Genomic DNA, 17,244 nt, shown 5'->3' with positions numbered 1-17,244 from the left:
TATCAGCTTGTCATCATCACGTAAATAAATGAACAAGTTGAGAGAATATTATTTATTAACTTCAAAACATTATATGATGATAGACAACAATGGAGCGACCGTGGCTCACTGGGTCGGAGGTTCGATCCCTGGCTGCTACATGTGTCGAAGTGTCCCTGAGCAAGGCACTGAACCCCTAACTGCTCCCTGGATGGGTCAAATGCAGAGAACGAGTTTCCCCACTGTGGATTTAAAATAAATAAATAAAACACTAATAATCAAATACTCATAACAATAGCTTTGATCATTTGAAAAACAATTTATTATTTTTAATCACCAAAACTATTGGCCTGGATTAGAAGGTTCACATCTCAAAGTTTAATCCTATATTTGAATAATTATTATTTTTAATAACAGGGCTACTACTGGGTGCAGTACCCTCTCTGACCTGACTGTACTGTAATGGTGCAGGGGGGGCGCTGTTTCTCATTTCATCAGGAGGAAAACAAAAGAAAAGACAGCTGAAGACGTCACCGTGATGACGTCATCCCTCTGCGTGTTGTAAGATGAGCAGACCAGAAATTAATAAAATGTTTCATTCTTTTTATTATTGTTCAGATTAGAATACTAACATTATAATATGTTGACGTAATATATGTTAACATGATGGTGTTTTCTTTAACTTGATGATGACGGTGTAGCCCCGCCCCTCCCGTCGGGCGGGGCTCGGTCCTGCAGCAGAGCATCCAGTACTGCACGAGAGCTAGTACTGCTACTAATACTGCTAGTACTGCACCGTGTGGGCCGACTACTTCTTACTGTACTGCTGTGGAGACGGAGGACCGACACGGTGAGTGTGTTTCACTGGTCTGTGCTGGTCTCTGGTCTGTGCTGGTCTGTGCTGGTCTCTGGTCTGTGCTGGTCTGTGCTGGTCTCTGGTCTCTGCTGGTCTCTGGTCTGTGCTGGTCTCTGTGAGCGCGTGTTCTCTGATCCACTGATCAGCTGTTTTCATTGATTTCAGGTTGATTCAGCAGAAACTGTTTATGCTCTTTGTGAACCAATCAGAGGAGTCCTGTGTGTGTTCGATGTGTTTACATCCAGTTTACAGTCAAAGTGTAAATATTCATGAGGATGTTTTTTACTGTGAAAGAATATTAATGTTTAGAAAACATCAGTAAACTAACATTAAATAAGAAATAATAAGAGAATAAGGACAGACACTTAATAAAGTGAATCAAATGTTTCATGAATAATACAATAATAAAAACGGTCATAATATTCATAACCAGTTAACAGACTCTCAGAGGCCCCTGAGGGCCCCGAGGGCCCCGCTGTATAAAGTCTTTAGTTTATTAATCAAACGTGAAATTATATCACAAGTTTGATAAATACTTCATCATTTAAAGGTTAAGAAAAAGCCCAAAAAATCACTTGTTTCTGCTTTTTAAATGTGAATATTTGTTTCTTAATAAACTCAACAGTCTGATCCCAGTACCAGACCAGGACCAGACCAGGACCAGACCAGGACCAGACCAGTACCAGACTAATACCAGACCAGGACCAGACTAATACCAGACCAGGACCAGACCAGGACCAGACTAATACCAGACCAGGACCAGACCAGGACCAGACCAGTACCAGACCAGTACCAGACCAGTACCAGGACCAGACTAATACCAGACCAGGACCAGACTAATACCAGACCAGGACCAGATTAATACCAGACCAGGACCAGACCAGTACTGGTCTGGTCCTGGTCTGGTCCTGGTCAGTCTGGTATTTTGGTGCCGCTCCAGGAAACGCAGAGCTTCCAAAGTGCTGAGTCAGCTGCTCTCAGTCTGCCTCATTGATTGGACAGAGATGAGTTCAGTCGATCACACTGAAGATAGTTTAGTATTATTCTGAGTCATCAATTAATTATTTACTTTGTGTAATTTACCTGAAAAGTTCCTGTAAAAAAACGGAGCACTTGTAACAATTAGCCTCCAAATGAAATATGAATAATCATGGAGACTTTATTCTCCTCTACCTGTATGAGCTGCCTGTGTTCTCATACCTGTATGAGCTACCTGTGTGCAGGTGTTCTCATACCTGTGTGAGCTGCCTGTGTGCAGGTGTTCTCATACCTGTGTGAGCTACCTGTGTTCTCATACCTGTGTGAGCTGCCTGTGTGCAGGTGTTCTCATACCTGTGTGAGCTACCTGTGTTCTCATACCTGTGTGAGCTGCCTGTGTGCAGGTGTTCTCATACCTGTGTGAGCTGCCTGTGTGCAGGTGTTCTCATACCTGTGTGAGCTACCTGTGTTCTCATACCTGTATGAGCTGCCTGTGTTCTCATACCTGTGTGAGCTGCCTGTGTGCAGGTGTTCTCATACCTGTGTGAGCTACCTGTGTTCTCATACCTGTGTGAGCTACCTGTGTTCTCATACCTGTGTGAGCTGCCTGTGTTCTCATACCTGTGTGAGCTGCCTGTGTGCAGGTGTTCTCATACCTGTATGAGCTGCTTGTGTTCTCATACCTGTATGAGCTGCCTGTGTGCAGGTGTTCTCATACCTGTGTGAGCTGCCTGTGTGCAGGTGTTCTCATACCTGTGTGAGCTGCCTGTGTGCAGGTGTTCTCATACCTGTGTGAGCTGCCTGTGTGCAGGTGTTCTCTATTGTTGTAACTCTGACTGGTCACCAGTATCTAATCAACTAACCAGACTTCTGTTTCCTGTCAGCTTCCTACGAGCCCATTGGACGGAGATCAGGTACAAACGTCTCCATGTTTATATTTATCTCTGTGATCTGATGGAAAGTCTTCAATCTGTGAGACACATGCTAAATGCTAATGCGTTAGCTAACATTAGCTAACTGTTGATACATCTTTGGCCTGATGAAAAGTTACAATTCATCTCAATGGGAACATGAACAATGAGCCGGTCCATCCCCTAATAGTTTCTCTGGTGTGTTGTGGGTCAGGATGTTTGGAGGCGTGTCTGGGCAGATCCGGAAGGACCGGCAGAGGGCCGGTGGTCTTGGCTCGGTCCAGCAGGCCGTACTCTACCAGAACCAGGACTTCCAGGCCCTGAAGGAGGACTGTCAGCAGAACGGATCCCTGTTCCAGGACCCAATGTTCCCCGCAGAACCGGCCTCACTGGGCTTCAAGGAGCTCGGACCGTTTACCGCCAAAACCAGAGGGGTGGAGTGGAAGAGACCGACGGTAAGGACCCAAAACTGTAAAAAGGACTCATTGATCTCAATCTGAGGCCTGTGATTGGCTGAACCAGAAGCTGCTTCCTGTTTGTGGCAGGAAGTGAAGAGTTGGTTCAGACAGATAAATCAAACAGAACTGAGAGTATCAGAAGAAGACAGTGAGTGCTTGGTAGAAAGCTTAACCACAAACATCATGTGTGGAGCCACAGCTGGAAGATTTAGCATGTTAGCATGTTAGCATGTTGATGTGTGTTTAGAGTGAATATAAAGTAGCACCGGCATCAATAAAGAAAGAGACGAACCAATTCAATGTGTGTGCGTGTGATAATTATAGAGACAATAACAGCGATGATGTAACGGTCGTCTCTGATTGGTTGTCTCAGGAGCTGACGGAGAACCCCCAGTTCATTGTGGGCGGAGCCACCAGGACGGACATCTGTCAGGGAGCGCTGGGTGAGTCCACTGGTCATGTGACCTCACACAGCGGGTCATATGACCTCATAAACTGGGTTTGGAGGGAACTTCCCTTGACGACGATTGCTAAGAGACCAGCTGACTGTGTGAGTCAGAAAGTAAACAAAGAGTTCAGTCTGTGTGTCCTCATCAAAGTATGTAAATACTATGTATATATACACACATATGATGTACATATATACACACATATGATGTACATATATACACACATATGATGTACATATATACACACATATGATGTACATATATACACACATATGATGTACATATTGTTGTTGATTGTTTGTTATGCACCACCCACCATGTCAGATTCCTTGTATGTGTAACATACCAAACTTCTGATTCTGATATATATACACATATGATGTACATATAAACAGTACATACACAAACATATACTATATATAAAGTACATATACACTGAACAATCTGCACCTGAAGGCAGCACTCAGTCCGTCAGGTCTGACCTTGTATTGATCAGTTCATTGATCAGTGAATGAAGACTCCATTAGCCAGAAACATTAGCAGCTTAATGTGAAAGCAGCTAATGTTGTTGTTGACGTTAGCGCTTAGCCTAGCATTAGCATGTCCCCACAGACCATCAGAGTGTCTGTTCAGGATAATGGAGTCAGCTGATGTTCAGTTACCAAGTTAACGCTTCCTGTTAAATGTTACTGACGGAAGTAGATGAAGAGCCAGCGAAGACAAAAGACAGTTCAAGGTTGCACGCAGTGGAAGTGGGAGATCTGAAAGTGGTGGAAATGCAGAGTAATAGTGGAAAGCTGTGTTGACGTTAAGACCTGAAGGTAGTTGAAGTGTCTGTACATCTGTGTTAACTCTGGTTCTGAAGGTAGTTGAAGTGTATGTACATCTGTATTAACTCTGGTTCTGAAGGTAGTTGAAGTGTATGTACATCTGTATTAACTCTGGTTCTGAAGGTAGTTGAAGTGTATGTACATCTGTATTAACTCTGGTTCTGAAGGTAGTTGAAGTGTCTCTACATCTGTATTAACTCTGGTTCTGAAGGTAGTTGAAGTGTATGTACATCTGTATTAACTCTGGTTCTGAAGGTAGTTGGTGTCTCTACATCTGTATTAACTCTGGTTCTGAAGGTAGTTGAAGTGTCTCTACATCTGTATTAACTCTGGTCATTCTCCAGGAGACTGCTGGCTGCTCGCTGCTATCGGGTCTCTGACTCTGAACGACCGGCTGCTGCATCGCGTCGTTCCTCACGGTCAGAACTTCGACCGCGAATATGCCGGCATCTTCCACTTCCAGGTGAGAATCCACCTGTTCAGAGGCCACACCCACTCACCTGTTTGTGCGTTCAAGCGGAACTTAGGAAGCTTGTGTTTTGGTTATGAAAAACAAAGTAGAGAGCGATGATTTAGAGACACGATGGCCACTAAAGAGTCTTTCATGACATTTTATTCTCAGAAGACTGATCATTTTAATGATTATCTGTTTCTGTTCATCTCAGTTCTGGCAGTTTGGTGAGTGGGTGGACGTTGTGATCGACGACCGTCTGCCGGTCAAAGACGGAGAGCTGATGTTCGTTCACTCGGCTGAAGGCAGCGAGTTCTGGAGCGCCCTGCTGGAGAAGGCCTACGCCAAGTAAGACCTTAACTTGATCCGGATCTAACCCTATATAACCCTAAGACCTGAATCTGAACCGGATCTAACCTTAAGACCAGCAACTGGCTGAGAAAAAGGTTTTAGACGGTCAGACTCTTGAATTCTGATCATTGTGTTGAGTGAAATCAGGTTCAGCTGCTCCAATGTTCTTTTTATCGTAAACTGTAAACTGCAAAAACAATGTATTTTCCGAATGTTTACCGTGTGTTTACTGAGTGTTTTCCGAGTGTTTTCCGAGTGTTTTCCGAGTGTTTACTGTGTGTTTCTTGAGTGTTTACCGAGTGTTTACAGAGTGTTTACCGTGTGTTTACTGTGTGTTTAGCGTGTGTTTACTGTGTGTTTCTTGAGTGTTTACCGTGTGTTTACTGTGTGTTTCTTGAGTGTTTACCGAGTGTTTACAGAGTGTTTACCGTGTGTTTACTGTGTGTTTAGCGTGTGTTTACTGTGTGTTTCTTAAGTGTTTACCGTGTGTTTACTGTGTGTTTACTGTGTGTTTCTTGAGTGTTTACCGTGTGTTTACTGTGTGTTTCTTGAGTGTTTACCGAGTGTTTACCGAGTGTTTACCGTGTGTTTTCAGGCTGAATGGCTCGTACGAGGCGTTGTCCGGAGGCAGCACCACTGAGGGTTTCGAGGACTTTACCGGCGGAGTGTCGGAGATGTACGAGCTGAAGAAAGCTCCCAGAGATCTTCATCGTATCATCAGTAAAGCTTTAGAGAGAGAATCACTGCTGGGCTGCTCCATAGACGTCAGTCACACTAAGAAATCATTTACATCCTGTGTGCTATTTATCTTTTCAGATTGGGACGGATTTGATGACGGCCCACTTTGGCCTTACTTGACCTGCTTTATAATGCTGCTTTAAGATTTGTTTCAAACTCATCACTGTGTGCAGGATACAGCATTAGTTTATTGGATATATATACAGTATATACACAGGTTTGTACTACGGCCCTCTGGTCCTGGAATGACCTGCAGACTAGACTCACTGTAGACTCCCTCATCTCTCTGACCAGTTTTAACCAAAAGTTAACAGAAGTTTTTAGCACAAACAAACAATCTGTAACCATGTTGTCATGTCTTGAAGCCTTTTTGTCTTTGTGTCTATACGTGTAATACACTTTGTTTCTACTCTGTAATGTTTTGTGTTAAAAGACGTTTAAGCCACGTTTCACTTTGCTGCCTTTTTGGCCAAATCGCCATCGAAAAAGAGATTTTATCTGGTTTTATCTGGTTAAAGTTATCTGGTTAAAGTTGAATTACAATAAAAATAAATGGATTTTCTCAAGGGACGGCGCTCTCCTTTAGTGTTCAGGAGGAATCAGCGGCTCTGTGTGTTACTCGTCTCCTCAGATCACCAGTTCTTTGGACATGGAGGCGGTTACCTTCAAGAAGCTGGTGAAAGGCCACGCCTACTCTGTGACCGGACTCCGACAGGTGAGCTCACCTTCGTCACATCAACACTGACCCGGCATACAGGATCCGGTCTTTGTGTCGGACTTTTGGATGTTTGTCTTCCTGTCTCTCTGCAGGTGGACTACCGAGGCCGGCAGGAGCGTCTGATCCGGATCAGGAACCCCTGGGGTCAGGTGGAGTGGACCGGAGCCTGGAGCGACAGGTCAGTGCTTTCAAACTGTTTCTATGACCAAACGGGTCGTCTGTGTTTTTCATCCTAACCACACATTTGTGTTTCAGCTCCTCAGAGTGGAGCTCCGTCGACTCTGCAGAGAAAGACGAGCTGCTCTGTAAAATGGAGGACGGAGAGTTCTGGTAGGTTTGGAGTGTGGAGGAGGGTCAGGGTTCTTACAGGATGCAGACGGTAAAATGTCCGTCTGTCTGTTAGGATGTCTTTCCAGGAGTTTTTGCGTCAGTTCTCCCGACTGGAGATCTGTAATCTGACCCCGGACGCTCTCAGCCAGGACTCCACCAGGTTCTGGACCACGACAATGTTTGAGGGCGGCTGGAGAAGAGGAAGCACCGCCGGAGGCTGCAGGAACCATGCCAGTGAGGACGTTCATAATAACCCTTCATTAACCATTAGTTATTAACTATTAATAAAGACATGAGTTATTCATATAATGGCAGTGGTAAGGAGAATAATGATGGAACCAGCCCTAACTATAAACCTGAGCCAGCCCTAACTATAAACCTGAACCAGTCCTAACTATAAACCTGAACCAGCCCTAACTATAAACCTGAACCAGCCCTAACTATAAACCTGAACCAGCCCTAACTATAAACCTGAACCAGCCCTAACTATAAACCTGAGCCAGTCCTCACTATAAACCTGAGCCAGTCCTAACTATAAACCTGAACCAGTCCTCACTATAAACCTGAACCAGTCCTCACTATAAACCTGAACCAGTCCTAACTATAAACCTGAACCAGCCCTAACTATAAACCTGAACCAGCCCTAACTATGAACCTGAACCAGCCCTAACTATAAACCTGAACCAGCCCTAACTATGAACCTGAACCAGTCCTCACTATAAACCTGAACCAGTCCTCACTATAAACCTGAACCAGCCCTAACTATGAACCTGAACCAGTCCTCACTATAAACCTGAGCCAGCCCTAACTATGAACCTGAACCAGTCCTAACTATAAACCTGAACCAGCCCTAACTATGAACCTGAACCAGTCCTAACTATAAACCTGAACCAGCCCTAACTATGAACCTGAACCAGTCCTCACTATAGACCTGAACCAGCCCTAACTATAGACCTGAACCAGCCCTAACTATAAACCTGAGCCAGCCCTAACTATAAACCTGAACCAGCCCTAACTATAAACCTGAACCAGCCCTAACTATAAACCTGAACCAGCCCTAACTATAAACCTGAACCAGCCCTAACTATAAACCTGAACCAGCCCTAACTATAAACCTGAACCAGTCCTAACTATAAACCTGAACCAGCCCTAACTATAAACCTGAACCAGTCCTAACTATAAACCTGAACCAGCCCTAACTATAAACCTGAACCAGCCCTAACTATAAACCTGAACCAGCCCTAACTATAAACCTGAACCAGCCCTAACTATAAACCTGAACCAGTCCTAACTATAAACCTGAACCAGCCCTCACTATAAACCTGAACCAGTCCTAACTATAAACCTGAACCAGCCCTAACTATAAACCTGAACCAGCCCTAACTATGAACCTGAACCAGCCCTAACTATAAACCTGAACCAGCCCTAACTATGAACCTGAACCAGTCCTCACTATAAACCTGAGCCAGCCCTAACTATGAACCTGAACCAGTCCTAACTATAAACCTGAACCAGTCCTAACTATAAACCTGAACCAGTCCTAACTATAAACCTGAACCAGCCCTAACTATGAACCTGAACCAGCCCTAACTATGAACCTGAACCAGCCCTAACTATAAACCTGAACCAGCCCTAACTATGAACCTGAACCAGTCCTAACTATAAACCTGAACCAGCCCTAACTATAAACCTGAACCAGCCCTAACTATGAACCTGAACCAGCCCTAACTATAAACCTGAACCAGCCCTAACTATAAACCTGAACCAGCCCTAACTATGAACCTGAACCAGCCCTAACTATAAACCTGAGCCAGTCCTAACTATAAACCTGAGCCAGTCCTAACTATGAACCTGAACCAGTCCTAACTATAAACCTGAGCCAGTCCTAACTATAAACCTGAACCAGCCCTAACTATAAACCTGAACCAGTCCTAACTATAAACCTGAGCCAGTCCTAACTATAAACCTGAGCCAGTCCTAACTATGAACCTGAACCAGTCCTAACTATGAACCTGAACCAGCCCTAACTATGAACCTGAACCAGTCCTAACTATAAACCTGAGCCAGTCCTAACTATAAACCTGAGCCAGTCCTAACTATGAACCTGAACCAGTCCTAACTATAAACCTGAGCCAGTCCTAACTATAAACCTGAACCAGCCCTAACTATAAACCTGAACCAGTCCTAACTATAAACCTGAGCCAGTCCTAACTATAAACCTGAGCCAGTCCTAACTATGAACCTGAACCAGTCCTAACTATGAACCTGAACCAGCCCTAACTATGAACCTGAACCAGTCCTAACTATAAACCTGAGCCAGCCCTAACTATGAACCTGAACCAGCCCTAACTATAAACCTGAGCCAGTCCTAACTATAAACCTGAGCCAGTCCTAACTATGAACCTGAACCAGTCCTAACTATAAACCTGAGCCAGTCCTAACTATAAACCTGAACCAGCCCTAACTATAAACCTGAACCAGTCCTAACTATAAACCTGAGCCAGTCCTAACTATAAACCTGAGCCAGTCCTAACTATGAACCTGAACCAGTCCTAACTATGAACCTGAACCAGCCCTAACTATGAACCTGAACCAGTCCTAACTATAAACCTGAGCCAGTCCTAACTATAAACCTGAACCAGCCCTAACTATAAACCTGAACCAGCCCTAACTATGAACCTGAACCAGCCCTAACTATGAACCTGAACCAGTCCTCACTATAAACCTGAGCCAGTCCTAACTATGAACCTGAACCAGTCCTAACTATGAACCTGAACCAGCCCTAACTATGAACCTGAACCAGTCCTAACTATAAACCTGAGCCAGTCCTAACTATAAACCTGAACCAGCCCTAACTATAAACCTGAACCAGCCCTAACTATGAACCTGAACCAGCCCTAACTATGAACCTGAACCAGTCCTCACTATAAACCTGAACCAGCCCTAACTATGAACCTGAACCAGTCCTAACTATAAACCTGAACCAGCCCTAACTATGAACCTGAACCAGTCCTAACTATAAACCTGAACCAGCCCTAACTATGAACCTGAACCAGTCCTAACTATAAACCTGAACCAGCCCTAACTATGAACCTGAACCAGCCCTAACTATAAACCTGAACCAGCCCTAACTATGAACCTGAACCAGTCCTAACTATAAACCTGAACCAGCCCTAACTATGAACCTGAACCAGTCCTAACTATAAACCTGAACCAGTCCTAACTATAAACCTGAACCAGTCCTAACTATAAACCTGAGCCAGCCCTAACTATAAACCTGAACCAGCCCTAACTATAAACCTGAACCAGCCCTAACTATAAACCTGAACCAGCCCTAACTATGAACCTGAACCAGTCCTAACTATAAACCTGAACCAGTCCTGGACCGTTCAAACACAATGTTGTTTACTAAACATCTACAAACACAATTAACGATGATACATAATTAGGCTGGTCAAGTTAATGCATTATTATCGTGTTAACGCCTTAATTAATTAACGCCGACTATTGTATCTCACATTAACGCAGTTTTTTTATTTATTATCAAGCGGACATTTTTATGTCCGCTTGATTCATTCATATCTATGATCAGAATCATTATAACTGTGTTATAACTGCTGCTGTGTGAAGAGAATCCTGCTGTTAACAAGAACCTGATGAGTTTAAAGTGTTTAAACCAAATGTTGTTGACCTTTAGTTCATAGAGCAGCACTTTAACATACAAGAGCTCAACACACTACTTTAGATTCATTATGAACTTTAACATAACAATCGCAGAATAATCATGCGATTAATTGCGATTAAAAATGTTAATTGTTGCCCAGCACTATACATAATATATTATACATTCTATATATTTGTACCACAGTTTAAATATAGTTTAAGTGCCCAAAGATGAGACAGCTTGCTTGAACCCAGCTAGGGTTTGATGTGTACACATTACACCATTCTTTGCTAATGAAAACTACATATCCCATGATGCCTCCCTGCAGACACGTTCTGGATCAACCCTCAGTACAAGATCTCTCTGCTGGAGGAGGACGACGACCCCGAGGACGACGAGGCGTCCTGCAGCTTCCTGGTGGCTCTGATGCAGAAAGACCGCCGCCGCTTCCGCCGCCAAGGCCAGGACGTCCACACCATCGGCTTCGCCGTCTACGAGGTCAGAGGTCAAACGGATGCAAACACAGCGCTATTCTCTGGCTGCTGTACAATCAATAGTACACAGTTTATGTATTTATATTTATAATATTACATTCTATACTATTCAAATTGAGAACATGTGTTGACAGCCCAGTGACCACCTTAAACACCCGAACAAGTTAACCATTATTATTATTATTATTATTATTATATTATTATTATATTATTGTTAACATTTTAAACCCCATAATGACCACCACCCTGAACCCTTTAGTAACTACATGAGAATTGCTTAGCAACCAGCTAATAGTGCGTTAGCACCCTGATTAGCACGTTAGCATGTCATCAGAGACGATCACGCTGTTTTGTGACTTTTCTTCTTTGCCCCCCCACAGATCCCTGAGGAGGTGAGTCAGAAAACACATAAACACTTTAATGTAAAACACTCGGTTCATGAACTCTAACGCGTCCGTCTGTCCGGCAGCACCGCGGCTGTCCCAGCGTGCACATGAAGAAGGACTTCTTCCTGCGTCACTCCTCCTGCGCTCGATCTGAGACCTTCATCAACCTGCGAGAGGTGAGCGCTAGGCTCCGCCTCCCGCCGGGCGAGTACCTGATCGTCCCCTCCACCTTCGAACCCTCAAAGGAGGCCGATTTCGTCCTGAGGGTGTTCACGGAGAAACAGTCGGAGACCGAGTGAGTCCTAGTGATTCTAGTGATGTATTAATATTGATTATGGATGAAGTGACGCTGTGTTGATCTCTGCAGGGAGATGGACGACGACGTGGTGGCCAACTTTGAAGAAGAGGTGAGGAACGAAGTCTTTCTTTATATCACATTCTAAAACATTTACTTCTCAACGTATAAAAGAAAATGATCTTCTTCCTCTTGATGAATCATCAGCTGCTCTTCATCTTTTACTCTCTTTAGAATCAAAACTAACCTTTATGTTTATTTGTAGCATTTTATACTTTTCAATTCAAGTTTGAACTTCTTGTGGTTGAATTTTCATTTGGATACAAATGATGCAAATCATCTGTTTATATAAAAGTAAAAGTCTATTTTATATACATTGAACATATATTTTAAACTTTTATAACAAATATTTTTTAACAGTAATAACTAAACTAAACTTTTTGAACATATATTTTATAACAGTAATAACTAAACTGTTATAACATATATTTTATAACAGTAATAACTAAACTGTTATAACATATTTTATTACAGTAATAACTAAACTGTTGTAACATATATTTTATTACAGTAATAACTAAACTGTTGTAACATATATTTTATTACAGTAATAACTAAACTGTTATAACATATTTTATCACAGTAATAACTAAACTGTTATAACATATTTTATCACAGTAATAACTAAACTAAACTGCTGGCTTTGTGTCGTGATGACCTTTTATCTTGCTGCTGTTGTTCTCTGCAGAAGGAAATCTCAGCGGACGATGTCGACGACTCCTTCAGGTCCATGTTCGCTCAGCTGTCTGGAGACGTGAGTTTCTGGATAATAATAATAAGAAGAAGAAGAAATGAAACATAAAACACATAGTTTATATCAACGTGTTTCCTCTCATCAGGACATGGAGATCTCAGTCAGAGAGCTCAGGACCATCCTCAACCGGGTCGTGTCCAAACGTAAGTTCTGATGCTTCTGATGTTCAAATGTTCTCACTGGTTCACGTCATTTCTTCTTCTGTGGTTGTTTACAGACAGAGATCTTCAGACTGATGGTTTCAGCATTGAGTCCTGCAGAGCCATGGTCAGCCTTATGGACGTATCCTCCATCTGCTGGTTCTGTTAGTTCTGTTTGTTCTGGTTCTGCTGGTTCTGCTTGTTATTGCTGTTTTTTTTGTTTAGTTATTTTTGCTCAAGCCCAACGGGTTAAAAGAAGGAAGTCTATAAACTGAGAATTAGTTTCTCAGCAGAAATAATCAATATTTGGGTTTCATGGTTAACGTCCTTAAATGATTGTAAATCCTTTATTTGAAACCGGTTTATATTTATTTGATAAGTACATTTTGTCATATTTGAGTTTTAAACCTTATTTTCTGATCTGCTGTTAATTCAAACGCAACGCTTCTGTCCACTTCCTGTATTCATTTCAAATTAAAAGCCCCTCAGCATTTCAGCAGAGAGGAAGCTCTTCATTTCCTAACAAGGCTTTTATTTTGAAACATTTGTTCAGTCTTCTTCACTTCTTCTTAACTCGAGCTCAGAAAGACGGCAGCGCTCGACTTGGTCTGCTGGAGTTCCAGGTTCTGTGGAACAAGATCAGGAAGTGGCTGGTGAGTTCAGAGGAGGAACTTCTGAGGAGAACGTGGAACCAAAACACGAGGAACCTGTGTTAGAACATACAGTATATGCTTATAAAGACCACAACTCCCAGAGTGCATTTCACTAACACATAACCGACGATGACATGTTTCTGTAGTCCAACAGGAAGTCATCAGGTTTCTGTAGTCTAACAGGAAGTCGTCATGTTTCTGTATTCTAACAGGAAGTCGTCATGTTTCTGTAGTCTAACAGGAAGTCGTCATGTTTCTGTATTCTAACAGGAAGTCGTCATGTTTCTGTATTCTAACAGGAAGTCGTCATGTTTCTGTAGTCTAACAGGAAGTCGTCATGTTTCTGTAGTCCAACAGGAAGTCATCATGTTTCTGTAGTCTAACAGGAAGTCGTCATGTTTCTGTATTCTAACAGGAAGTCGTCAGGTTTCTGTAGTCTAACAGGAAGTCGTCATGTTTCTGTATTCTAACAGGAAGTCGTCATGTTTCTGTATTCTAACAGGAAGTCGTCATGTTTCTGTAGTCTAACAGGAAGTCGTCATGTTTCTGTAGTCCAACAGGAAGTCATCATGTTTCTGTAGTCTAACAGGAAGTCGTCATGTTTCTGTAGTCTAACAGGAAGTCGTCATGTTTGTGTAGTCCAACAGGAAGTCGTCATGTTTCTGTAGTCTAACAGGAAGTCGTCATGTTTCTGTATTCTAACAGGAAGTCGTCATGTTTCTGTAGTCTAACAGGAAGTCGTCATGTTTGTGTAGTCTAACAGGAAGTCGTCATGTTTCTGTAGTCTAACAGGAAGTCGTCATGTTTCTGTAGTCTAACAGGAAGTCGTCATGTTTCTGTAGTCTAACAGGAAGTCGTCATGTTTGTGTAGTCTAACAGGAAGTCGTCATGTTTCTGTAGTCTAACAGGAAGTCGTCATGTTTCTGTAGTCTAACAGGAAGTCGTCATGTTTCTGTAGTCTAACAGGAAGTCGTCATGTTTGTGTAGTCTAACAGGAAGTCGTCATGTTACAAGCTAACAAACACGTTATCTTGTGACTCTGTAGGGAATCTTCCGAGAGTTCGATCTGGATAAATCCGGATGCATGAGCTCCTACGAGATGCGTCTGGCGCTGGAAAACGGCGGTAAGTTCTCGCCAGTCGTCGTTAAATGGTCAGTTTCTGTGAACCCTCTGACCTCTGACCTCTGAGCTCTGTGTGTCCTCAGGGTTCAAGCTGAACAACAAGCTGTATCAGATGCTGGTCGCTCGATACGCCGACAACGAGATCATCGACTTCGACAACTTCACCTGCTGCCTCGTCAAGCTGGAGGCCATGTTCAGTACGTCACTCTGCTGCTGCCTTCAGGGCCCTCTGTTCACTCTGCTGCCTTCAGGGCCCTCTGTTCACTCTGCTGCTGCCTTCAGGGCCCTCTGTTCACTCTGCTGCTGCCTTCAGGGCCCTCTGTTCACTCTGGTGCTGCCTTCAGGGCCCTCTGTTCACTCTGGTGCTGCCTTCAGGGCCCTCTGTTCACTCTGGTGCTGCCTTCAGGGCCCTCTGTTCACTCTGGTGCTGCCTTCAGGGCCCTCTGTTCACTCTGCTGCTGCCTTCAGGGCCCTCTGTTCACTCTGCTGCCTTCAGGGCCCTCTGTTCACTCTGCTGCTGCCTTCAGGGCCCTCTGTTCACTCTGCTGCCTTCAGGGCCCTCTGTTCACTCTGCTGCTGCCTTCAGGGCCCTCTGTTCACTCTGTTGCCTTCAGGGCCCTCTAATACTGTGGTATTAGTACTTTTACCGCCGGTCTCTGTTCTCTGTCCTGGCCCCACGATGGTGGAATGAACTCCCCACTGACGTCAGGACAGCAGAGTCGCTGCCCATCTTCCATCAGGCTGAAGACTCACCTCTTCATGAAGCTCTACCCTGAGCCTTCCTCTCAGCACTGGTTGTGTTCATGCTAGTGTGTTTCTGTACGTCTGCTCTGGTTTATGCTCTGAGATGTTTAAAGGAGATGAACTCATGACTTCTGGTGACGAGTAGTTCTCTTGAACACTATGTTGAACACACTGACTGTAAGTCTCTTTGGATAAAAGCTTCTGCTAAGTGACTAATATAATGTACCAATACTGTAAAATACTTTTACTGCAGTAAAACATCAGAGTACTGACTCTTGGTTTGTACAACGTGACCTGAACGTTGTGTTTCTTCTTCTGTGGTGTTTTTTAGAGGCGTTCAAGGAGCTCGACAGGGACGGGACTGGAAGTGCAGAACTGAACATCAGCGAGGTTTGTGTTAAAAAAAAGTATGTCGATGACATCATTGCTCAGATCATCACCTCAGTACTTTATTCTGAGTATTATATATACATAATATATCAGACCCAGTGTGTGTAAATGTGTATAAATATGCATTTTATTGAGTGTTTATATTCTGACGTTCTCTCCTCAGTGGCTCTATGTGACCATGTGTGGATGAAGAGCTGCAGTCACAAGAACACCACGACCGCACTACTACTACTGCTACTACTACAACATCATAGCTATAGTACTACTACTACTAATACTACTACTGCTACTGCTACTACTACTACATAGCTATAGTACTACTACTACTACAGTATCACAGTACTGATCCCTCTCCTGCTGCTTCATGTATGAACTGACTATATAAACATGACGTCTCTATAGGATTATATACACATGTGTATATATATATATATATATATATATATATATATATATATATATATATATATATATGTATATATATATATATATATATATATATATATACACATGTGTATATACACATGTGTATATATATATATATATATATACATAATGTATTTCTGCCTCCATCTCACCAGAGAACCTGCTCTGTGCCTGTGAGTCAGAGTTCTGGGTTAAATCCCAGGAGGCACTGGAGGCGTTCAGGCTCCGCTCGGTCAAACCACCGCTGGATGTTTTCTCATTAAAGTACAGAAAGGAAACAGACCACCGACTCTGTGTCTCATTTAAACGTTTCTGTGATTATTTAGTTCTCTTTATATTTATTTTCATATATGTTTTAACAGAATCCCTGAACAGAACGAGTCATGTCTAATGTGTTCATATAAATGATATTTATTATAATAATCCGTTTAAAGTCCACAAACACAAACCTCTGATTCTACAGAACCAGGGCTCTGGCGGTCTGATCCGGATCAGTCCTGGTTCTGGTTGTCCCGGGCCTCCCTTCCCTCCAGCGGTCCCAACAGTACGGCCTGGGCCTCCAGCAGCGTGGTGTCGGTGTTGGCCCCCAGGAACCGGGCGGTGAGCTCCAGGTCCTGCAGCCGCAGACGGACCCTGCTGCCCGGCTGCAGCTTCTCTCCGTCGGCCGGTCGTCGACACACGCAGTGGAACTTCCCTCCGAAGTCGACGTACAGGTCGTCGTGGACCACGTGGACGATCCTCCCGACCACCACCTTGTCTCTGGCTGGTCCCATCTGGACCAGCGGAGACCTCCGGAGCAGCGAGGAGAAGCTCTGATCCTGTCCGGAGGAGGAGACGCTGCCGCCGGCCGCAGAGCTCTCTGCCTCCCGCCGGAGCTCCGACTGCAGGTCGAAGGCTGCGGAGAACCCGGATGTGGGTCTTCTGTCCGAGGAGTCTGAGCTGAAGGAGGTTCTGGAGAACCTGCAGGAGGTGAACCGGTGTCCACACCTGAAGCTGGAAACAACCTTCCTCAGGGCCGCCATGTTGTCACAACACCAGGGGAACCAGAACACCGTCACTTCCGATG

The 17,244-nt window shown here is 43.7% G+C and overlaps 2 protein-coding genes across 2 annotated transcripts; one reads left to right on the top strand and one right to left on the bottom strand.

The window, feature by feature from the left end:
* The first annotated feature begins 88 nt into the window (after window positions 1-88).
* On the top strand, window positions 89-16,161 carry capn1b (calpain 1, (mu/I) large subunit b). The gene is made up of 23 exons (XM_079159214.1): window positions 89-829; window positions 2,698-2,727; window positions 2,939-3,179; window positions 3,556-3,625; window positions 4,806-4,924; window positions 5,127-5,260; window positions 5,859-6,027; window positions 6,633-6,716; window positions 6,812-6,897; window positions 6,975-7,049; window positions 7,123-7,283; window positions 11,042-11,211; window positions 11,588-11,599; window positions 11,677-11,888; window positions 11,961-12,000; window positions 12,637-12,702; window positions 12,788-12,845; window positions 12,920-12,984; window positions 13,427-13,495; window positions 14,541-14,619; window positions 14,702-14,815; window positions 15,694-15,752; window positions 15,916-16,161. Exons 3-23 carry the CDS (start codon window positions 2,940-2,942, stop codon window positions 15,940-15,942), a joined length of 2,109 nt encoding a protein of 702 aa, XP_079015340.1. The 5' UTR covers window positions 89-829; window positions 2,698-2,727; window position 2,939; the 3' UTR covers window positions 15,943-16,161.
* Window positions 16,162-16,399: 238 nt separating this feature from the next.
* On the bottom strand, window positions 16,400-17,211 carry mrps28 (mitochondrial ribosomal protein S28). Its single transcript, XM_079160062.1, has one exon. It carries the CDS (start codon window positions 17,198-17,200, stop codon window positions 16,670-16,672), a length of 531 nt encoding a protein of 176 aa, XP_079016188.1. The 5' UTR covers window positions 17,201-17,211; the 3' UTR covers window positions 16,400-16,669.
* Window positions 17,212-17,244: the final 33 nt, after the last annotated feature.

The sequence above is a fragment of the Pholis gunnellus genome (genome assembly GCF_910591455.1).
Source record: "Pholis gunnellus genome assembly, chromosome: 5".
NCBI classification, from domain to species: domain Eukaryota; kingdom Metazoa; phylum Chordata; class Actinopteri; order Perciformes; family Pholidae; genus Pholis; species Pholis gunnellus.
This window is presented reverse-complemented; position numbering and strand designations above follow the sequence as displayed.

Coding starts and splice junctions, on each gene's coding strand:
- capn1b (XM_079159214.1), top strand. CDS start 2,940: ATGTTTGGAGGCGTGTCTGGGCAGATCCGGAAGGACCGGCAGAGGGCC. Junction 3,626..4,805: donor CATCTGTCAGGGAGCGCTGG/GTGAGTCCACTG, acceptor GTCATTCTCCAG/GAGACTGCTGGCTGCTCGCT. Junction 6,717..6,811: donor CTGTGACCGGACTCCGACAG/GTGAGCTCACCT, acceptor GTCTCTCTGCAG/GTGGACTACCGAGGCCGGCA.
- mrps28 (XM_079160062.1), bottom strand. CDS start 17,200: ATGGCGGCCCTGAGGAAGGTTGTTTCCAGCTTCAGGTGTGGACACCGG.